At 34.9% G+C, this 19,439-nt stretch overlaps 1 protein-coding gene across 1 annotated transcript in view; it reads left to right on the top strand.

The window, feature by feature from the left end:
- The window catches only part of LOC113502038, a 39,603-nt gene extending 21,385 nt beyond the window's left edge, over positions 1–18,218 (top strand). The window contains exons 3-4 of the mRNA XM_026883411.1: positions 17,505–17,546; positions 17,735–18,218. Of these exons, the coding sequence (XP_026739212.1) occupies positions 17,505–17,546; positions 17,735–17,751 (59 nt within the window). The 3' untranslated portion in view covers positions 17,752–18,218. The remainder of the gene's footprint in view (positions 1–17,504; positions 17,547–17,734) is intronic.
- Positions 18,219–19,439: the final 1,221 nt, after the last annotated feature.

Here is a 19,439-nt window from a genome sequence, read left to right as displayed (position 1 = left end):
TACTAGAACCCTTATTTTATGCAAAAAAAATGTGTATCTATACCTTTATGGAATTTAATTTCAAAAGTTGTACTCGACTTGCCCTTTACAAACTATAAATCAAGCCTTTCTACGATAATGTATAATACAAAAAGCATAGGTAACTCCATGAACTTTGCCTGCATATACAATATATACGCTTCCGGGTAAAAACGGTTGTAGTAAAAAGCGTAGTAAAAAGTAACATCGCGATAGGTGAGGCGAGGCGGCGCAAGCGCAGCGCGTGGCGCGCGCGTGCCGTCCGACCAATTACACATCTTCGCCTTTATTATGAGAACGCTCATTAGATGGTGACGTGGAAATAGGAGCAGATGGATGTGGCTTTTTATTAAATGTAATTTTTGTTACGTTGAACGTACGGATAGAATTAAAATAAAGTTATTATGATGTTTGACCAGCAAAGTCCAGAATAGGATTTAAACTTTAGCACCTATTAATAGTAATAAAATAACGTTCATTAAGATGTGACTAGACAAAATTACTTCGCTAATATTTGTATGAGGTACTGAAATGTATAAAAAAAACTAGTGGCGTAAAAGTCATCTAATGCTAATAAAATTTTAGTAATTTAATAATCGAAGGCCACATTCTAAAGTCAGTATTTCTTATTTAATACCTTTTTCATTCCAAACAAATTAATCAGATCAATTAAATAACATCCTAAAACAAAACATCACACCAGTTTATCGAACGGGTCATACCGTATCCATTATTCTTACGTCCGGGGTCACGATTGAGTATGCGCATCGGAGTGTATCGCCTTCCAGGTCAACACGGTTAGTTTTTACCCGCGAACTAGGCGCGCCTAGCGGCTCTGCCTGCATTTTTTAACCTAACTGATGTTTACAGATCGCTCGTCTGACCGCAACCACTGCTTCTTGAAATTGCTTCATATATCTACTAGTTTTTATGATAATATGTCTTGTGTTATTTAGTATTATTTACTTGTCATTCAACGGTTGTGGCGTTAGATAATTAATTCTAATATTAATTAAGATTTTAATTTATTGTTTCTAATCATCGAGACATTAATAACTTCTCTGATATCTGCCGAAATTTGTTCGATGTGTGTCAGTACGTGCGCAGGCGCTGGTCTTGCACTGCTTGTCACGTTTTTTCGTCATGCCCGCATGCATGTGTTAACTAATTTGTCTGGAAGTTTTGTAAGTTATATTGCTCACAGAATAAAGTTGATTATAATTACATTCTCTTTAATCTTCGTCTTGCCGTGGCAGATTAGATTTTTCTCTTTTTTTTATTGTCGGGTAAATCAGGTAGAAGGGGATTCGTTCATAATTAAATTAAACTAGGTATAGTTTTGCATATATTTAGAAATACTGATAAAAATTGCGCTTGTTTAAGCTATTCATAATTATGTTCATACGTTTGCATCAAATTGTTTATTGAATAACGGTCTACTTACACGTATTTATCGGGATAGCCCGACTAGTATCGGACCCAACCGGACTCCTTAAACACAGCGAGTTTCGAAAGAAAATTGGCACTTCCACACCACACTACAAGCTACACATAACCTCTTAAACCTCTTAAAAACATCTGTTTCAATTATCTAACACGCAATATCTCAGAATGATTGACCTCTGCATTCCATCAACTCTATAAAAAATGAAGCTGGTTTCATGATTGTCGGACTTCCGGGCTCATAATGATTGTAATGTTATATATTCGTGTTACAACCGGAGTGCATGGTGTCACGTATTAGAGTATTCGTATAATAAATCTGTATTCGTCAGGCAGTTCAAGATTAGCTCGAATCTTATCTTGCTTGAAAGTAATCCATATGGCTTTTTTTATATGACTACCAGACTAAGTAATTTGATCCTTGTGGCGTGGGATATCACAAATACTCAAGTACAAAGTCATCCAGATTGAGGAAAAGCATTCGTTTATTACAAAAAAAATCACGATTTCTTTTTGTAGGGAACCTCCGTACAAATAGCTTAAGGAAAAGTAACTCAGTTGGGAGCCACCAAACTAATGAAATGAAATGAAATCATTTATTCTGTAAGTAGGATATATCATCACTTTTACGTGTCTTCTTATTTTTTTGAGAACGCTGGAGTCGACATTTCCTATCTGACTACCCTGAGAAGAAATGTCGAAACAAACTCAAGGGGTCACAGTCTCTTTTGAAGTCCAGACAATTTCAATGAGAATAGATATGCATAAACCAATGCACGTTATTTTTTGGACTGGCCTTTTGAAGAAAGTACCAGATCAATCAAAAAGTACCAGATAATGACCGCAACTACCATTGCTTAGCCCTGATGCTGTACTTGTTATTAAATTGGTAGCAAAAACACATCTTTTGTGCAAATTTCATCCGCATCCCGTACAAAAAGAAAAGCTAACATACAGCGTAGCAAATTCAGCGTAGTAAATTTCCATTACCCTTTTTGTACAGAACCCTAAAACGTAAAATAGTAAATCGAAGACAGTCAACCCACTTAACGCACAACACAACACAAACCTAGTAATTGGCGGTTGACAAAAAATTACCTGTTAGATGTCCAGCGACCCGGGACCGGGCAACCAGCTTCCGGTGGTTGGCACGAGGGTGATTTACTATAATTGATAGGAGGGTTATAGTTCTTATTGTTTATATGAGGAATATTGTTGTACAAGTATACGACCGGCAAACTAGGAAAGCGGGTACTAAGAAATGCGTAATAAATGCTTACATATTATGTTTCTAGTAGATTATTTCTTGGCGGATAAAATGTTACGGGCTTGATATGAAGAAGTTACTTTGAATTGGAAAATGAATAAATATATATTATATTTCTAGAACGTTTTTTAAACGATGTTTCATTGTTGGGAAGATGACAGTGTTCCGGACAATAGCAGGACTTTTAGTGATGTTGGTGATGATGATAATATCTCTTGAAACTTGAAAGCTGTGAATTTATTTTATTTATAAACCTTTTGATTCTTAAATTGTAAACCTATAATGTCTTGTTAAATTTATCTGATGAATAAAAATCGAAAAACTATACAATAATTCATTCCATTCACGTGTCAATACATTATATAAAAAATAAACGTTACATACACAAAATGATTTCACTCCGTAATTACAATTGACATCAATAAATTAGATAAAGCAATGATTACAAAACCATATAAATAAAAATATTTCTTTTAAACTAACCCGACAGTTGCATATTATATTTATTTATTTACTTACGTAAGAATGACATTTAACGCGTGCACTGTATAGTCAAGACAAGTTATAAATTATATCGGTGTCATATCCATAATAATTAATTGATTCAACATAAAAAATGTATAGATGAATAAATATGTTTGTGTGTTTGTCCTTTAAGTGTTACTAAACTTTTGAACAGATTGTGATAAAACTTGAGCTAAATATTCTGACTGATTGTGAAAATATTCCCAAATCTAAAAATCAGACAAATGTGGGTCGAATTCTTCCACCAAGTGTCCACACGTAGGGTATATTTAACTCAATAACATGCAACATACAACTAAACACATTTTAGATTCATACCTATAAAAGGAGGTTATTTTTTCAAAAATTATGTTATCAAAAGTAAAGTCTAATACTCCTCTAGATTTCAACATAGTGGAATCTCGTTAGACCTTAAATGTGTGATGTAAGGCTTTTAATAATAATATATGTAGACTGAGCGATACTTATTTAACATAGTTTTTCCGGTACACATGAAACAATTTTCAAATTTTCTGAAGTTTACTATATTTGAACCTGTTTGTTTATTAACCTTATGCAGGCTAGACGTAAATAGTAAAAGTATTATAAGTAATAGTATAGTTTAACTAGGAAGAAATTACTAGCAAACAACGTATTACTTTGTTTCCGCTTTTATAATTAAAACAATGTTAACTTATTAGTAATTATTCTTTTAGTATTATATTCTCCATGAAAGTACTCTATTCCACAAGTGACGTTTACGTAATTTACTTTCTGATATTGTTGTATAAGTAGATTTTATTAATTTACTTTCTATTAAAAAAAACTGATGATCGTATCGAGGCGACGAAATTTCGATCCCCCCTAACAACTCTTTTTTCCAGTCTGTGATGATTCCTTTCTCAGGCTCTACACTATCGCTAACCAGATTTCATTTCAAACGGTTTAGTAGTTTTCGCATGAAAGCTAGACAAACAGGCATAAATACTTTCACAATTATAATATTAGTAGGTATGTGTAGGCTCTATAATTCACCAAAGACGACATAGCATGAGAACCATCAAAATTAAAGTAATTGACTTCTGTATTCATTCATAAATTGTAAGAGTACAGGCCACCAAGATTTTACGACGCATCGTTATCGAAAAATTAATTGTTTAATATAAATATCAAAACGACTCCGACACCTCCCAAATTGATTTTCTCATGGTAAACTAGATTGGAACGGTATATTACCATAAAAAAACTTATCAAGTAGAAGTTGAACTTTCGACACTAAGGGTTCGGTACAAATTGCCTGAAGAAAAACAAAATTGCGAAAGAAAATGCTTATCATTGCACATTTAGATTTTATTTTATTTGGTAACGGAAATTTAATACATCACCTGTGCAAATTTCAACTGCCTAGCTAAAACTGTTCTTGAAATACAGCCTGGGCCCTAATTCCGCTATTTACGATGGCCGATGAATGAATGGAAATATTATGAAAACTATATTCTTGTTAGCATTTTTCCAATACTATAATTGGAAATTCAGTACGGGGCCATTAGAACAGTAAAACAATAAATGCTTAAGAGAGTATCAATAGTTTCAAATTGAATCCAATTGCCATTAATTCATCAGCCCTCGTTAATAGCAGCATCGCCCTGGGCCCTGGTGACAGATGGACAGACAACACAGCTTTATCAATAGGCTTCGGTTTTCACTTTTGTGTGCGGAACCCACAAAGAAGATCATAATCATATAATCTAATAAATATAACTCATAAAGTTAAGCGTGAGTTACAGTTAGGCGCTAAAACGATTAGTTCGTGAATGCACACGAGCGGGTCGACCGTTGTCTGTTATAAAACGTAGTTATTAACTTATTATACTAACTGTCTAATTACAAACCTTAAAAGTACGGCTTTCTTTGAACTATATTGCGTAAAATGGTGGTGTTTTGAGCATTTCTAATTAATTATTATAAACATGCAGCGTATTTAGGAAGCCCATAACATATGCTTGTTAACTAATTAATTATTCTTTTGTCGGGTATTTTCCGTTCCTTGTGTGCTTTCCAAAAGCTTTGGCGATAATAATAATACCTAGTAACTTGAAATGATTTTTAATCTTATTTTATTTGCGGGGTTTTTTTCTGTACAGAATATGCGACGACGAAACTTAGTCTTGTAGGCAAACGATATTATATTTTTAGGAAAGCAATCTTTAAGCTAAAACAGTAAAATAAATTATTATTTAAAGAACTGATTCATTGTCGACATTTCAAATTTAATTTATTTATCAACCAAATACTGCTAAAAGCGTGTTCGTAATAAATTCACAGCTCAAACAAGAACAATAATAAATCTAGATACAATCAAACAGAGTTATATCATTAAAAACAACGCCATCTGTCGCCGTACTATGACTCTATTACATTAGGTACGGTCAGCGAAGAAAGACAAAAAGTCATATTTAAATTACGAACAGCCAAAATCAGGCAATATGAATTTGAATATAACTTTTTTAACTTAATATTGGTTCCTATTCTAAAACTAAGCTATTGTATTTAATTATTACCTAAATCATAAACCATAGGCTCTTTGAATCCATTAAAATAGCAAACTTAAAATCGAAAGAAATTCATCATCATCCATGCCTTTTCCCAACTATGTTGGGGTCACCTTCCAGTCTAACCAGATGCAGCAAAGTACCGGTGCTTTGCAAGGAGCTCCTGCTTATCTGATCTCCTCAACCCAATTACCTGGGCAATATTATTCCTTTAGTAAGTCTGGTTGTCAGACATCTAACTATCCGTAACGACTGCAACAGTTGGGATCCAAAATTACTTGCTTTCTGAAAGTGGCTTCCACTCGGAGGATCTTGTACTGTTGCACCTTAGCCTAACGAAGTTCTTCAAAATCGATGTGATGTGATGTGACTCTGACTTGTCAGCTCCATATAATTGAGCAATTCCTCAAAATATAGCTTTTCCACAAGTAAAAGACAACATAGAGTGCTTAAATTTTTGTTACTGACGGTACCGCCGAACGCAATTTATTTTGACAGGAGGTGATGCATTGGTTACGTATGTACAGATTACAATGACGCATGGATGTGAATGAAGATGCTTACCCATTGTTGACTGATGGTCTGATTGAGATATTTTTGCTTCTGTACGTAGTTTAAGTGGCTATTTATGTCCTACAGTTATATTGTGGTATTTATTAAGAGATTTAAACAAATATAACCTACCCAAAATAACTTTAACGTTATCTATATCTTCTCCTGGTGTTCGGTGGTTCAGGAAAATTCAATCTAGATTTGTAGAGTTAACTTCTGCACAGATAAGGAGATCCCTCGGCTGTGCAGAAGTCTCATCCACTTAATTGTGTATGTTACAACGACGATGTAGGCACATACTGATTAACAATCTGTAAACAAGTATTTCTGTTATATCTGTGGTGGGGGGGGGGGGAATATTAGAAAGGAATTAAAGTTTTAGTATAGGTTTCTTACCTTACCCAAACCTAGAACATTTTGAACTTCATCAATATATGGAGTATTTGCTTATTTTTAAGCACTGAGCACATATGACCGTTCTCCTGCCAAGCAAAAGGCCGTCAATCGTCAACCAAAATTTTTCCAAATTAATGAGCAATTAATAAAGTAATTATCACTTGTTAGAAAATGGTTAGCGAAAACGTCGTAAGAAAAGCGGCACAACTGATTTTCTAGGATGTGTATAGAGTGCCACGTTAAAGGCTCATAATATGCAGTTTAAATTCCGACACCAGATAATTGCCTATCAACCATACGGATAGGAGAATTTGTTTCAACCTTTTAAAATACGAACTCAGACATCAACTCAGTTCCAGTACTACGGCACTTCTCTCGGTTTCAAAAAAGTAAATTTCGCTAAGAACATAATTACACATACCTTTCATAACTGTCAAATTAACGTATTAAAATACACCGTAATAATAACTCAATTAAGTTCATTTTTACTTATTTCGTCAAGAACTGAAAACGGTAGTTGATTGTAATTTGGGCAATCATATGGTTAAATCATGACTGATGTTCTGGCGACCCATAGTGCAACAAGGAATTTACGCCAGTCTAAGATATACCCTAACTGTCCAAGTCCAAAGTTCATAATTGTTTGACGGAAATTCTCGCTGGTTCTCCATGCCAAATTCTTTCAAACACCCTTGCGAGCTCAATAGTAACTTGTAAGACACTTTATTAGGAGACTAGTGGCCGGAACAAAATAACTGTAGTGGTATAAATTGAATCGTTATGCCTGTCAAATGATTATGGTGCTCATGACAGGGTTTTTGACTTCAGCTTTTGGAGATCCACTTAGTTCTGTGGCTGGTTGTTGCTTGTACGGTTGACCGCGTCGGTAGTAGTAGCTAATTATGAGGACAGTTTATATTTATTAGCGTTCCGTATCTTAAGGGTCTAACGCTCCGCATTTTAGTATTCTTTCTCTCCTTGGTACTATGTGCCTATGCTCAAAAATTATCCTCAGTCTAGAACCAGGTATCTTATGAACAGTTACCACTAGATAGTTGAGTTTTCCACAAACTACGAGGTTACCCACGGGAGGTGCAATCATATATTTGACGGTGGCAACTTGCTGCGACATATTATTTTTATTTAGCCTTTTAATACGGAGACCTTTTAGTATTATCATCTACATTTTTATGATCTCAATACTGGGTGAAATAGCAGTTTCTATTTCGCAATTTGTATCTAGTCTTGTGTTTTAAAGTTAACTGCATCATCATCATCATCATCAGCCTATCGCAGTCCACTGCTGGACATAGGCCTCTCCAAGTGCACGCCACTGAGATCGATTTTCGGCTTCTTGTTAACTGCATGCCATGTCATTATTGTAACGCATAAGATGTGCCTGGAAATTGGTGTACTTTAAATAAAAACTTTTGATTTTGAAGTAAAGTTCAATTTTAGAACTATATACCTACTCATAAAATAAAATGCAATTTTGTAGAAAAAAACGAAATCTGAGTAGCTTCGTTTGGACATGGTATACATGAGCACTGACATTGCCATCCACTCCACGATACAAGATACAATTCTCATAGGTCCCATATTATAGCAAAGTAAACGGCGTATAATTTGCCAAAGTACATTGTGATGTGAAATGAAAACGCATACGGTTCCCCGGGAAGCGGGCCATTTTGACAAACACAGTCCTTGCGGGCAATTACACAGTAAATGCATATATCACGGGGACAGAAAAATGGGTGCTCTCTATAGCAACCGCGCAATGCGGTTGTCCACTGTACCCCTAAATGGTAACGTGTACAACATATTAACTGTTTCTAAAATTCTCTCGTTTTTTTTTTGTATTTATGGGTTAAATCGTTCAATTCAAGGGAGATTAGTCAAAAATCAAGTGTTTAGGTCTAAAGTATGATCACGAGAAAATGTTGTGATTAAGCTTGTATAAACTCTAAACTTGTAAAACTAATTTATTAAAAGACCTTCATGCAGGTGGAGCTAGCAAATAGAAAATTAATAATGGGCATAAATACTTTTAAATGGAAATCATATTGGCTGTTCCCTGTTATCAAGACTAGATTATTTTCTCCTATGGAACAAACTAATCTCCTAAAATTGAAATAAAAAGTCCACCGTTGTGTCGACACCAGTGGAGAACGCCACCCTGCGTGAGAACGCACTCTCGTCCGGTTTTCTCAAGCGCGCAACAAGAACGCACTGATTACTGTTTGTTTGCAAATATAACGTCTTGTGATTTTTGCAAACAAAGTTGATCGGTTTGTGAATGGGCTGAGATATGCGCTTATTTTGTATTTGAGGAAAACAGAGCCAACTGAGATTGTGATAATAGTAGCTAGGCAACTGTTTCTCTGCAGTTAGGGTTAACGTTGAATGAAGCGTTTGTTTGAGTCTCGACGAGTAATAAGCAGGTCATCAATGTAAAGTTTATTAAAATATTTTTTAGTACAAGAAACGTGCGAATAAATCTTTTAGTATTTTTTTATTAGTTAGCAGTTTGCTCATGTGTATTTATTGGGATGGCCCGACTAGTTTCGGCGGAGTTCAGCGGGGTTGCGAGTCGAACCTATGACCCCGCGTTGGCTCATAATTAAGTGAATAAACAGTTATTAAATACCTGCCACACAAAAATTTAACACCAAGACTTAACTAATTCGTAACTCTGTCAGTCCCGATTGCTGAAATTATCGAGATTGGTCTGCTCTTATGAGTCCATCTGTTACTGCTTAACACTTATAAATTAAGACGCCATTACATATAACACCACCTATAACTGATTGATGTTTCTTTGATGACCATTATGATGGCTTTTGTTTTCTTTTTAATTCCATTTTTTTTGCTGTCATTGAAATTAAGTTAAACATTTACATAATTTCAAAGTATCAAGTCTCATCGTTAAGTGTTGAGTGGTTCCGTGCTTTATTGTCGGTTGTGGTTTATGCTCCCGTGGCTCTGCGCACGCGCAGTCTCCCATGACGCCATCTTGCTCTTTTGGGCGGGATAACGTAACTACGTAATGACCAATTTAGATTTAGTAAGGTTCAAGAGTTCTATGTCTGGTTTCCTAGTTTTTCTAAACGTTAAACAAGGTGACTAAAATTTGGGTGTGGGTCGATAGAAGCTTTTATTTTTAAACAATTTAGTAATTGTCACTATTAGTTAATTAGTTGATATTTTATCGAAATGGAAATCAATGAGAAAATTGTTAAAAAACTGGTTATTGGTGCGAAAATAGATCATGCGGCAAATATCGACTTGCGCGTTCGAAAATAGCGTGTCTCGTTATTTCACGAAATCGATACGAATCTGATGAATCGATTTCAATAAATTACGCTCGAGTTGGCAAAGAGGGACGATTCGCTAATATTGAGAGTGGACTTAGTTTCTCCTGCCGTCTTAGTCTCAATAATGTAATAGTAATTTTATTATTTAAATATTTAGCCTTTGAGAAATACGCCTCGTTCACGTAAGCCGAGAAGTTTTAGAATCAGGTTAATTTAGGCACTAAAAGTGTTAAGAATCTCTTGTTCTCAATTATGATAAACACAAAGATGAAAAACAGCAGTACGAAAATTCCAAAACACTACCCAGCCATTAACATTCACCTGTCTGGTATTTAGCAATTGCTTCAAAAACGTCAACATTCCATGTTCATTCATCATACCCATATTTACTCCACCTACAATTTCCATATGTCACAGAGTGAACCCAGAAAGGAATCAATTGTCGTAAGCAGTGACCGTGGCGAATGATACGTTGGCGGGCTACCGTGCTGACCCGCCCCTGTATCTTGGCTTCCTTTCTTACGCCTGATGAACAGTCTAACAGCTAGTTAACTTTATTTATGTTTCGTCGAAAGGGTATTTGTGAAGTTGGAAATATTGTTGATTCAGGTTTGATGGGGTGGTTCGGAATCATTTAATTTCCCTCTTGGCTTCGATTCCCACACAGAACAAATATTTGCATGATCAGCACTATCATTTGTTCTGTCTAGGTGTAATATAACATGTAAAGTATATAATGCTCGTACCAATATAAGTTATGCTTAGTCTATAATATTATCATTCAATGCAGGGAATGTTCAAGGAATTTTATATTTAGTAATAATTAGTAACTTTTATGAGTTTGTGAGTTTTTCTTAAAATATCAAAAGAAATCCACGTTACTTGTGACTATGTGAGTGTACTAACCCAAAAAATACGATCCAACGAAACGAGCTCGTGTTATCTAGTCTCCAATGAGTTTAATTGGTCAATTCCGCTACATCATATATCGAAGCTAATGATTGCCTTACAATGCTTTAACGACCATGCCTTGTTTACATTCACCTTTCACGACCAATAGAAAACAAGGCACAACGAGACGCCATCAATAAATTTCCTTGGCTTCTTCAGCTTTCCATCACAAATCAATCCAACGGAAATTAGTTCGACAATGCTCTATAATAAACGTTTATATGAATGCGTGGCCCGTGCTCGCAATTAACCGGCTGGCTTCGGAAGGCCCGCTTTCATACCGACATATTAACCAGTTAGGTGCGCTTAGTTTTTGCCGGTTATCCGGCAAGGTGTAATAATTGCAGGGAGCGAGACACTGATGGACGTGTCCGCTCGTTTTTGTGGGACTGCGTTGGTGGCGGCAACTGTAAACTAACCATACATGAATGAGGGGAGAATGTGGTTGTACGAACCCTATTAAGAAATTACTAAAGTATTAATTAATGGTTTTATCTCAAACTGTACTTGTACACCATTTTTTGGATTTCATCCCTTTAATTTGATTATCGCTTAAAAAAAATCGTTTGTTAAGGAACAGCTTGCTATGTACATTATATAATTGTGTTTCAGATTACTGAATTCAGGCGAAACTGATTTTTCCCCTCACGAAACTATCGGTACTATTACTAGGTTACTTTTCTCATTAATTTAATATATCTTACCTCTTTACCAATCAAAACTTTAGTGAGGTAGACACATTAAAGTACGTGAGCACACAGACCAAACGCAGAAACATAAACTTCAATAAACATTTCTGTGATTTTCCACAGAACTTGGAGCAAAAAATCGCAGCGTTTTTTCTCCAACACTTTCTGGTGTTTCCTGCGCAAGTTGGGTACCATAAAACATGTATACAAGTTGTTCGTTGATACAGCTGTTAAGTTAATATGGGCATGTGCTAACTAACTCGGCTAGTGCCATTAGACCAAAAGGGTGGTAGATAGAGCCACTGAAGCACTGCCATATAACCAGCGGTTATGGTACTCAAGTCGTCTGAATTTGTGTCTTGTTTTCTGCTCTCGTTTAGACACTGCAATTATTGTCATTTTTATTGTGCATCCAGTAAATAAATTATGTATATAAGTAGTTGAAGTGATTATGACTGCAAGGCAAGAAATCGACTACAATTATTATCATAAAAGATTGATTTTTGAAATTTCAGAAACCGGAAAGAAAAGTTCTTACTACTGACTACGCGTCAATTGAAGACAAAACAGTTTTGTCTATGTGAGATATAAATGCTTGTAGCCTTGTAGCCGTACTGTTTTTGCGTATTAGATTAAACAGTATTAGGTATATTTTGAGATTGTATTTTAAAGCGTTTCGTTTCAAATTTGTTTACTGTGTCAAATTCGTTTTCGTTTACTATGTTAATTCTGGGGACTTAAAACAACTGTCAACTGTCTTATCTATCTTATTTCGGCAGACTTGACATTCATCGCAAAACACCCACATATTAATTGTAGTTGTCAGACATCTTATAATAACATTCATAATCTTTTCGTTGATAAGTAAGATCTATACCACAGTCAAAGTGTGGAACTGATTCAATCAAATCCAATCAAAGCAAAAGCTTGCAACAGTTCAAAACGTCTTAAAGCTGTCTAAGAGGCTGCTTATAATACATATACATTTACTTGAACTTCAATGACCAACATTATTCGATACCTTTATCAAACCGATAAGTATTTGTGGTCTGCACTTATCTCAATGGCCCGCAAGCGGAACCGTAACCAAATCTAGTTTCTGACCTGATTTTGAGAGGTGTGGCCTAACCTCGTATCTCAATACAACAAAATCAATTCATTACAGAATTCTCCGATACCGTCTAAATTAATGAGATGTCTAATTAAAGGCCATGAAAGTTAAATGCAAATATAATGGGCCCATACGATTTGTTCGTTCGAGTGTGAAAAAGTTATGCGTGCGCGCAGCGCGTAATGACCTGCGTTCTGATTTCAAATTCAAATTGCGGCTAGGGACGTTACTTCTCGCTAGGTGTTGCACCTGACTTCTCTTGGATTGATCAAGCGTTTACTTATGATCTGATTAAATGTATTTTTTCTATGAATAGTAATTATAAAAATGTACGGTTCTTGGCAGGTATGAAAGTATATTGCTAAGAATTATAAATTTTCTGCACGTTGCTTATTTATTCCCGCTAGCGGTTTTATTAAACAAACGTATCAATTACACATATTTGCGTTTTTCTTTAATATCATTTGAGATCAATTCTCTAAAAAGATTAACAATGATATTTTTTAACGATAAATCTGAACATAACGATTATTCGAGAAAAAACAATATAAATTGCGACGAAAAAAACATTTTAAGCATGTCCACGGCAGCACATGTAGACACGTTCTTTGCAATACTCTTAAACAATTTCAATTAATGGTATGACCATTAAAAGTACCTATGAATAAATGAAATGGAATTGATGGTGAAACGTATCAAATTCTGAATTCACATTGTATAGAATTAGCCGTAGTAGGCAAGATCTAGGTAAGAGTATTAGCAGTTCTTTACAACGCAGTTTAACTTGCTTTTATTTCGTTTACAACCGGATTTCACCGTCATTTAGGATAACTGAAAAATTTTAAAGAATAAAATAAGCTACCTTTATAATCTTAATTACTTCGTCGCCAATTAACCTTTGGTTTAAAACAGAATCGAAAAAAAAATCGGCATAATTAGGTTTTGACACCAAAAACTAGAAAAAAATAAACATTTTGTGAGGCTAGATCCACCAAATATTTAATAAGAGGAACCTCTTAAAAATCTAGTCCAAAAGTAAAACAGTTACAGAAAATTAAGTGTCAGTTACGAGTCCATTGCTACTTAATGTTACTGTCAATGAAACATGTACATTGTAATCCAATCCATGTATGATTACAAACGGTTTGCATCATAATAACGAGTGTATTCGTCTGTTAAGTATTGGTTACTGACTGATACAAGAATTATATATGTTGGACACGCAAATGTATCTTATTCGCTTTGAGCAAAAAGTTCGGTTGTAAAATATGTGCTATTTTAATGTTGGGAAAGGAGTTCGTCTTATGTGTTGAAGTTGTGAGTTGTATTCGGTTGTATTTGAGATTTTTTTGAAAAAGTAGAGACAATCTAGTTCTGAAACCTTTTAGTTCTTCGTAAATATTTAAATTCTTCTATCTATCTTTTTATGTAAAATTTCAGATCAAATAAGTATTTTTGGACAGAAGATAAACTGAACGGATATATTTTGAGAAGCTTAATAATATTTCAATATCAACCATTTCTGTCGAGATGATGATAGTAGAAATTTAAATAAAGATAACAATTTCTGATAATTAAGTAGAATTTTTGCGTACTTGCGACAGATTTTCCTTTGAACACTCATTAAAATTTTCGTACTCCTAAGGGTGGATTCATATAGGTATCATCTACCACAATGTCCGCCAAGTAGTCCACACCGCAGTGAGACAGCTCCAATCAGTCTGAAAGTGTATCGGGTGTGTTTGCTAATGGCCGCCGGACGATAAATATTCATCGCGGCAAAAACTGCGCACGCGCTGCGATGGCCAGCGCGCTTTCTTCTCAATGATGTATGAAAGATGTGAGGCGGCTTGTGTGTTATTTTATTAAACATCACAGATAGATAGATTTAGACTAAGAAGAATTGAAAAAAGGTTTATCAAAACTCTTTAATTTATCTTCAAAAGTGTACAGGTATGACAAATATTTTTTTATTTGACAATGACGATGTTAGCAAGACACAAAAAGCTAATATGGACATGAGCATATAGTCATAGAGCATATATTCCATAACATTAGTGGAATTATCGTCATCCTTGTGAAAAGTGCTGGACAAGGTTTCATCATCGTTCTCCTTTTACTGCAAGTTTCAAACATCCTACAGTTACATTATAAAACTTTCGTGATCCAGATTCATCCCTACTAATATTATAAATGCGAAAGTAACTGTATCTGTCTCTCTGTCACGCTGTTACGCTTTCACGTCTAAACCACATAACTGATTTTAATGAAATTTGGTACAGAGATAGAGTTGACCTTGAGAAAGAATATAGGATAGTTTTTATCCCGGCCTTTTGAAGAGTTCTCTTGGAAAAGCGATATAACCGACCTCGACGCGGGCGAAAAGCTAGTAATTAATATTTATTTAATTCTTTATTCAACTAGTTACTAGACTAACTAAATAAATAATTCTTCAACGGCCTCCTTGATAAACTCCTTTCGTATTATCCACACAATACCGTATCCATTATTTCCATATTCCTACCGTACGGTTGTTGGTTGGAATTCTCCGGCTCATGCCAGGTCAGCTGTTAGAAAAACATCGGCCAGCCACCGCTGGTGCGAGCGAGTGAAATGTTGAGCCCGAGATATTTCTTATACACCTGAATAAAGTTGATGAAGCAGTGTATCTTTCATTAGATGTTCTGAAGGTGATGTTTAGGGTTAAATGTTTGATGGATGTAACTGTCCCGTTTTTTTAAAGGATTCTTCTTGAGAGGATAGAGCAAAATGAAAATAAAACGTTTTGTGCTTGGTTTATCGTTTTGTCTATATTTTTTTATATTCAGGCAGTTGTTTCGTGTAAGACCAGGTATAAAAAACTTTCTGGCTAATATGCTTGGGGAACATCGTAATATTGTCATAAGCTTGATATGTGACAGTATGCAGATATGATTATATTTTGAAAAATGTCATCCTACCTTTTGCAAACTATAAGTGCCAGTTGCTGACCGAACTGTGTATACCGTAAATTAATTTCATTATTTACTTAAGTATTAGCTACATTAATGAATGCTAAGGAAACAATCATACATTTCTTGCATTTAAAATGCCAACGAACCGATTATCAATGAATATTGAACTCGCATACGTACGAAAACACCTAATCTATTCAAGTGGCTAGTCATAAGGGTCGTGACACCGAAGACAAAGACACACATACATCAACAGCCTACGATAAAAGAGGACAGAGCATCACCGATGCTCGGGTCATATGTCGACCGATATGTCGTAACCTGTTTGAATGAAACAGCAAGTTGTGACTCAACGTGGGTGAGACAAGGATAGTGCTGACAATGACGTGAAGGGTTAAAAGTCAAGCAAAGTGTCGCGGGTGAAGGATAGAGATATGGGGGTCAAAAGACGAGCGTCAGCAACCCTGACCTCTCCAGGCGAGGGCCGTACTTGGGACTTACAAAAAAGATTTTTCAAGATATGGGTGGCATTGATTTAGTTTTCGGTTTTTGTTTTCGTTTTTTGATTTCGATGCCGAGTTAATTAATAATTTTATATACAAGAGTAGAGAAAATCTGCAAGGCGAAATTGTTGGTTTTCAGCAAATATTCAGAGATTTAACGAATGTTTTAAACTACCAGTTCAATCTAAGGGCTAAGGACAAATATAATGACCCCAAACAATTGCGTATTTAGGTGAATTTCAAAAAATGTATGCAATATTGTTCCCTATGAAATTGTAATTTTATGACTTTAAAGTTTTAGGGACAAATTGTATTTTATTTATTAAAAAAAACATTAAATTTGTAGGCTTTTAAAATAGAGTAAGTAAGTATTTTCTTTACTGGCAGAAAATGACTATAAATAAACCGCCAAGTAAAAATAAAATATAAAATAGTGTAAGCCGTCCCTGAACCCATAGTGCACTAATGAATCGGGACAGTCGGCATAATTAAACAGTTAGCGACAATCACTCGCCCGATGTAACACAAATATTGCTTTGACATAATACTATGTGGCCGTGTGTACACGTTAATGACGTCATATACAAAACGATTGATCGCTGAAACAAGTGAAAGTATTACGGTGTAAAAAATAGAATTCGAAGTTTGACAGTTTAGTTTTTTAATTGTTTTTTTTTTATTTGGTACAAGTATTGATGAGTAGTGCGATACTTTAAATGCCATTTCGTTTTTTGTTTTTTTTTCTGAACGGTGTTTATTAGTAGTGTTAGTTTATAATACAAAGTATTTTTGTTTAAGTTTTTTCTGTGCGTTTATTTTGTGACAGTGTTATTTGATTTTATGTGTCAAGAAATGTTTCAACCGGAGTTCCATTTTTCAAATAAGTTGTTGGAACTTTTAACAAGAGGTGGGTTTAAGAAGCATTTGTTTTTATTTTAATTCATTTTCCAAATCTTGTTGTTTAAGAGTTAAATCGTTTACGAGGAAAAGTGTATGTTCAATTTCAGAAAGTGTATATGAGATTATTATGTCTATACATTCACCACTATAAAATTGTGTTTTACATTTTGGCGCGTGTTTGATTAAATATGTTTAGGAACTATTTTTGACATGACTTGCATTTGTTACCCACGTTTTCGAGATGCAACAAAACTCACAGATATTGTAAACTATATCTACTTGTATCAAATATTTTATTATGAACACTGAGTTGATTATTTTATGTATGACGAAAATATTTCTTTTTTCAGGAAACGTCCAGCGGGATTCCTTTGCCTTCACTTCTAGTAACGGTAAGTACCTATATTATAAGTATTATTTTTATTTTTTTACAGGTATTTTAGACTTTGAAATGTTCTTACAGGTGATCATGTAAATATCTAAACCGCGATATTTTGGAGCTTATTCCAATTTTATATACAGTATGTATAAATAACACTTTAAATAAATAAATTAAACACATTCAAAATCCTTAATGAAGGTACAAGGAACAAGTGAAGCAGCATGTATAAAGTCGGGCAGTCGTCGCTGCGCCTGCGCATGACACCACAATGAAACCTTTCACCCGCCGCTACCTGCGCTAATCTACATCTTTAATACGTTTCCTTTTACGCCCTGTAGATATGGCGCTGTTGTTCGTAATCAAAAATAAATATTTATATTCTAAAGATTTAGATTTGAGTAAGAGTGTATATAGTTAATGCAAGTTCATCTTGACATCTATAGTTGAAATGAGAGTTTTTTAGTCTAAAAAGTGGCTGGGTTCACCTCATCATTTTTATAGTATATCAAATTTACGTTTTTATAACATTGCAATTATTTCAGCGTTGTGTTTTGGTCTTCATCAAAAATTAACTTGTAATGTTTAATTTTGATATGCAGATTAAGAGGATAGTTTGTTACTTAGTTCACCGTCATCCAAGATAATAACTAAAACCTTTTTTTTATATAAATGGACATTTGAAACATTTTTAGAAAATCAAAATCGTAATAAGTTACATAATTATGTCTTAAAAAATTGCTTGCTACATAAAAAAACACAACCTGTATATACAAGTAACTGCAGACTAAAAAAATAACAACGGTGCGACAAGTAGGGGTACAGTATCAAAGACAGAAGCCTGAATTATTCTTATTTTGCGGTCGCAGCGTGTTAACAAGAAGCCGTTTGGTAGTAATTACTGGTAATCAGTGGATTCATCTCAAGCGACATTGTTCCAAACCGGTCCTCGTTTATTGGAAAACCCTTTTGCGTGATGCTTTATTGAATGGAACACGTTCGAGTTATTTATTGAGTTCGATTTTGTTATTTAAACGATTTATTAGTCCGGTTATGAGTATTTTGACGACTGTTACCAGTTACCGCCCTGATTTGTTTGGTTACCGAGAAATTATGGTCAAAAAGTGAAAATCGGGAATCGGAATCGATACGGGAATAGGGAATTAATCGATCAGTGACACAGAATCAAAATCGTTGGCATTAGGGTAGGGACGCCTCTGACTGCACAAGCATATACATTTTCAACGAAATAACATCTCTTGAAATACCCCCTATAAATTCACATTAAAGTAAATTGTCTCAAAAACTGTACCAGAATTCTCAGCTCTTAAAATTCATAATTTCTTCGCACATAACTACTGGTGATAACCTCACCTTGCAGTTTCCCCGAAACCCGTCTCGTTGCGAGAACTGCCCCCTGTACCAAGATCTTTTAAACGAGGCCTGTTGGTATTGTGGAAGAGGGATGGCGCATTACGCTGCGTAGCGCCATTTCGCTTTCACAACGAAAAAGGTTTTGCTTATAGAGTTTATTCTGTATTCATGGTAAGAGTGCTGAACTTCGGGAGATCGTCTTTTTATGAGCTAAGAGGTCGCTCGTCCCGATGTCGCGAATTAATTCCGACGTTATCTACATTGGTTATCTTGATGTTAAAGTTAGGAACCGTTTTTAGCGAGAAAGCATTGTTATAATGTTGGTTTCTGAGATTTTTTAACTAGATCTGTGATAGTATAGATAAGACGCGTCCGAAACTTGGTAAATTTTTTTTGCTTTGTGTTAGAAGAGTATTGCATCATAATTTAAGGTGTGCATTTGAGATTTTACAGCCTAACTAGTTTTGTATCTGTTTTTGGTTGTGCAAATTATGTATATCTTCAAATCTATGCGTATTGAAAGTCTGCCAAA

Source organism: Trichoplusia ni, chromosome 16, assembly GCF_003590095.1.
Source record: "Trichoplusia ni isolate ovarian cell line Hi5 chromosome 16, tn1, whole genome shotgun sequence".
Lineage (NCBI taxonomy): Eukaryota > Metazoa > Arthropoda > Insecta > Lepidoptera > Noctuidae > Trichoplusia > Trichoplusia ni.
The sequence above is the reverse complement of the archived record's forward strand: the minus strand, read 5'-3'. Positions and strand labels throughout refer to the sequence as shown.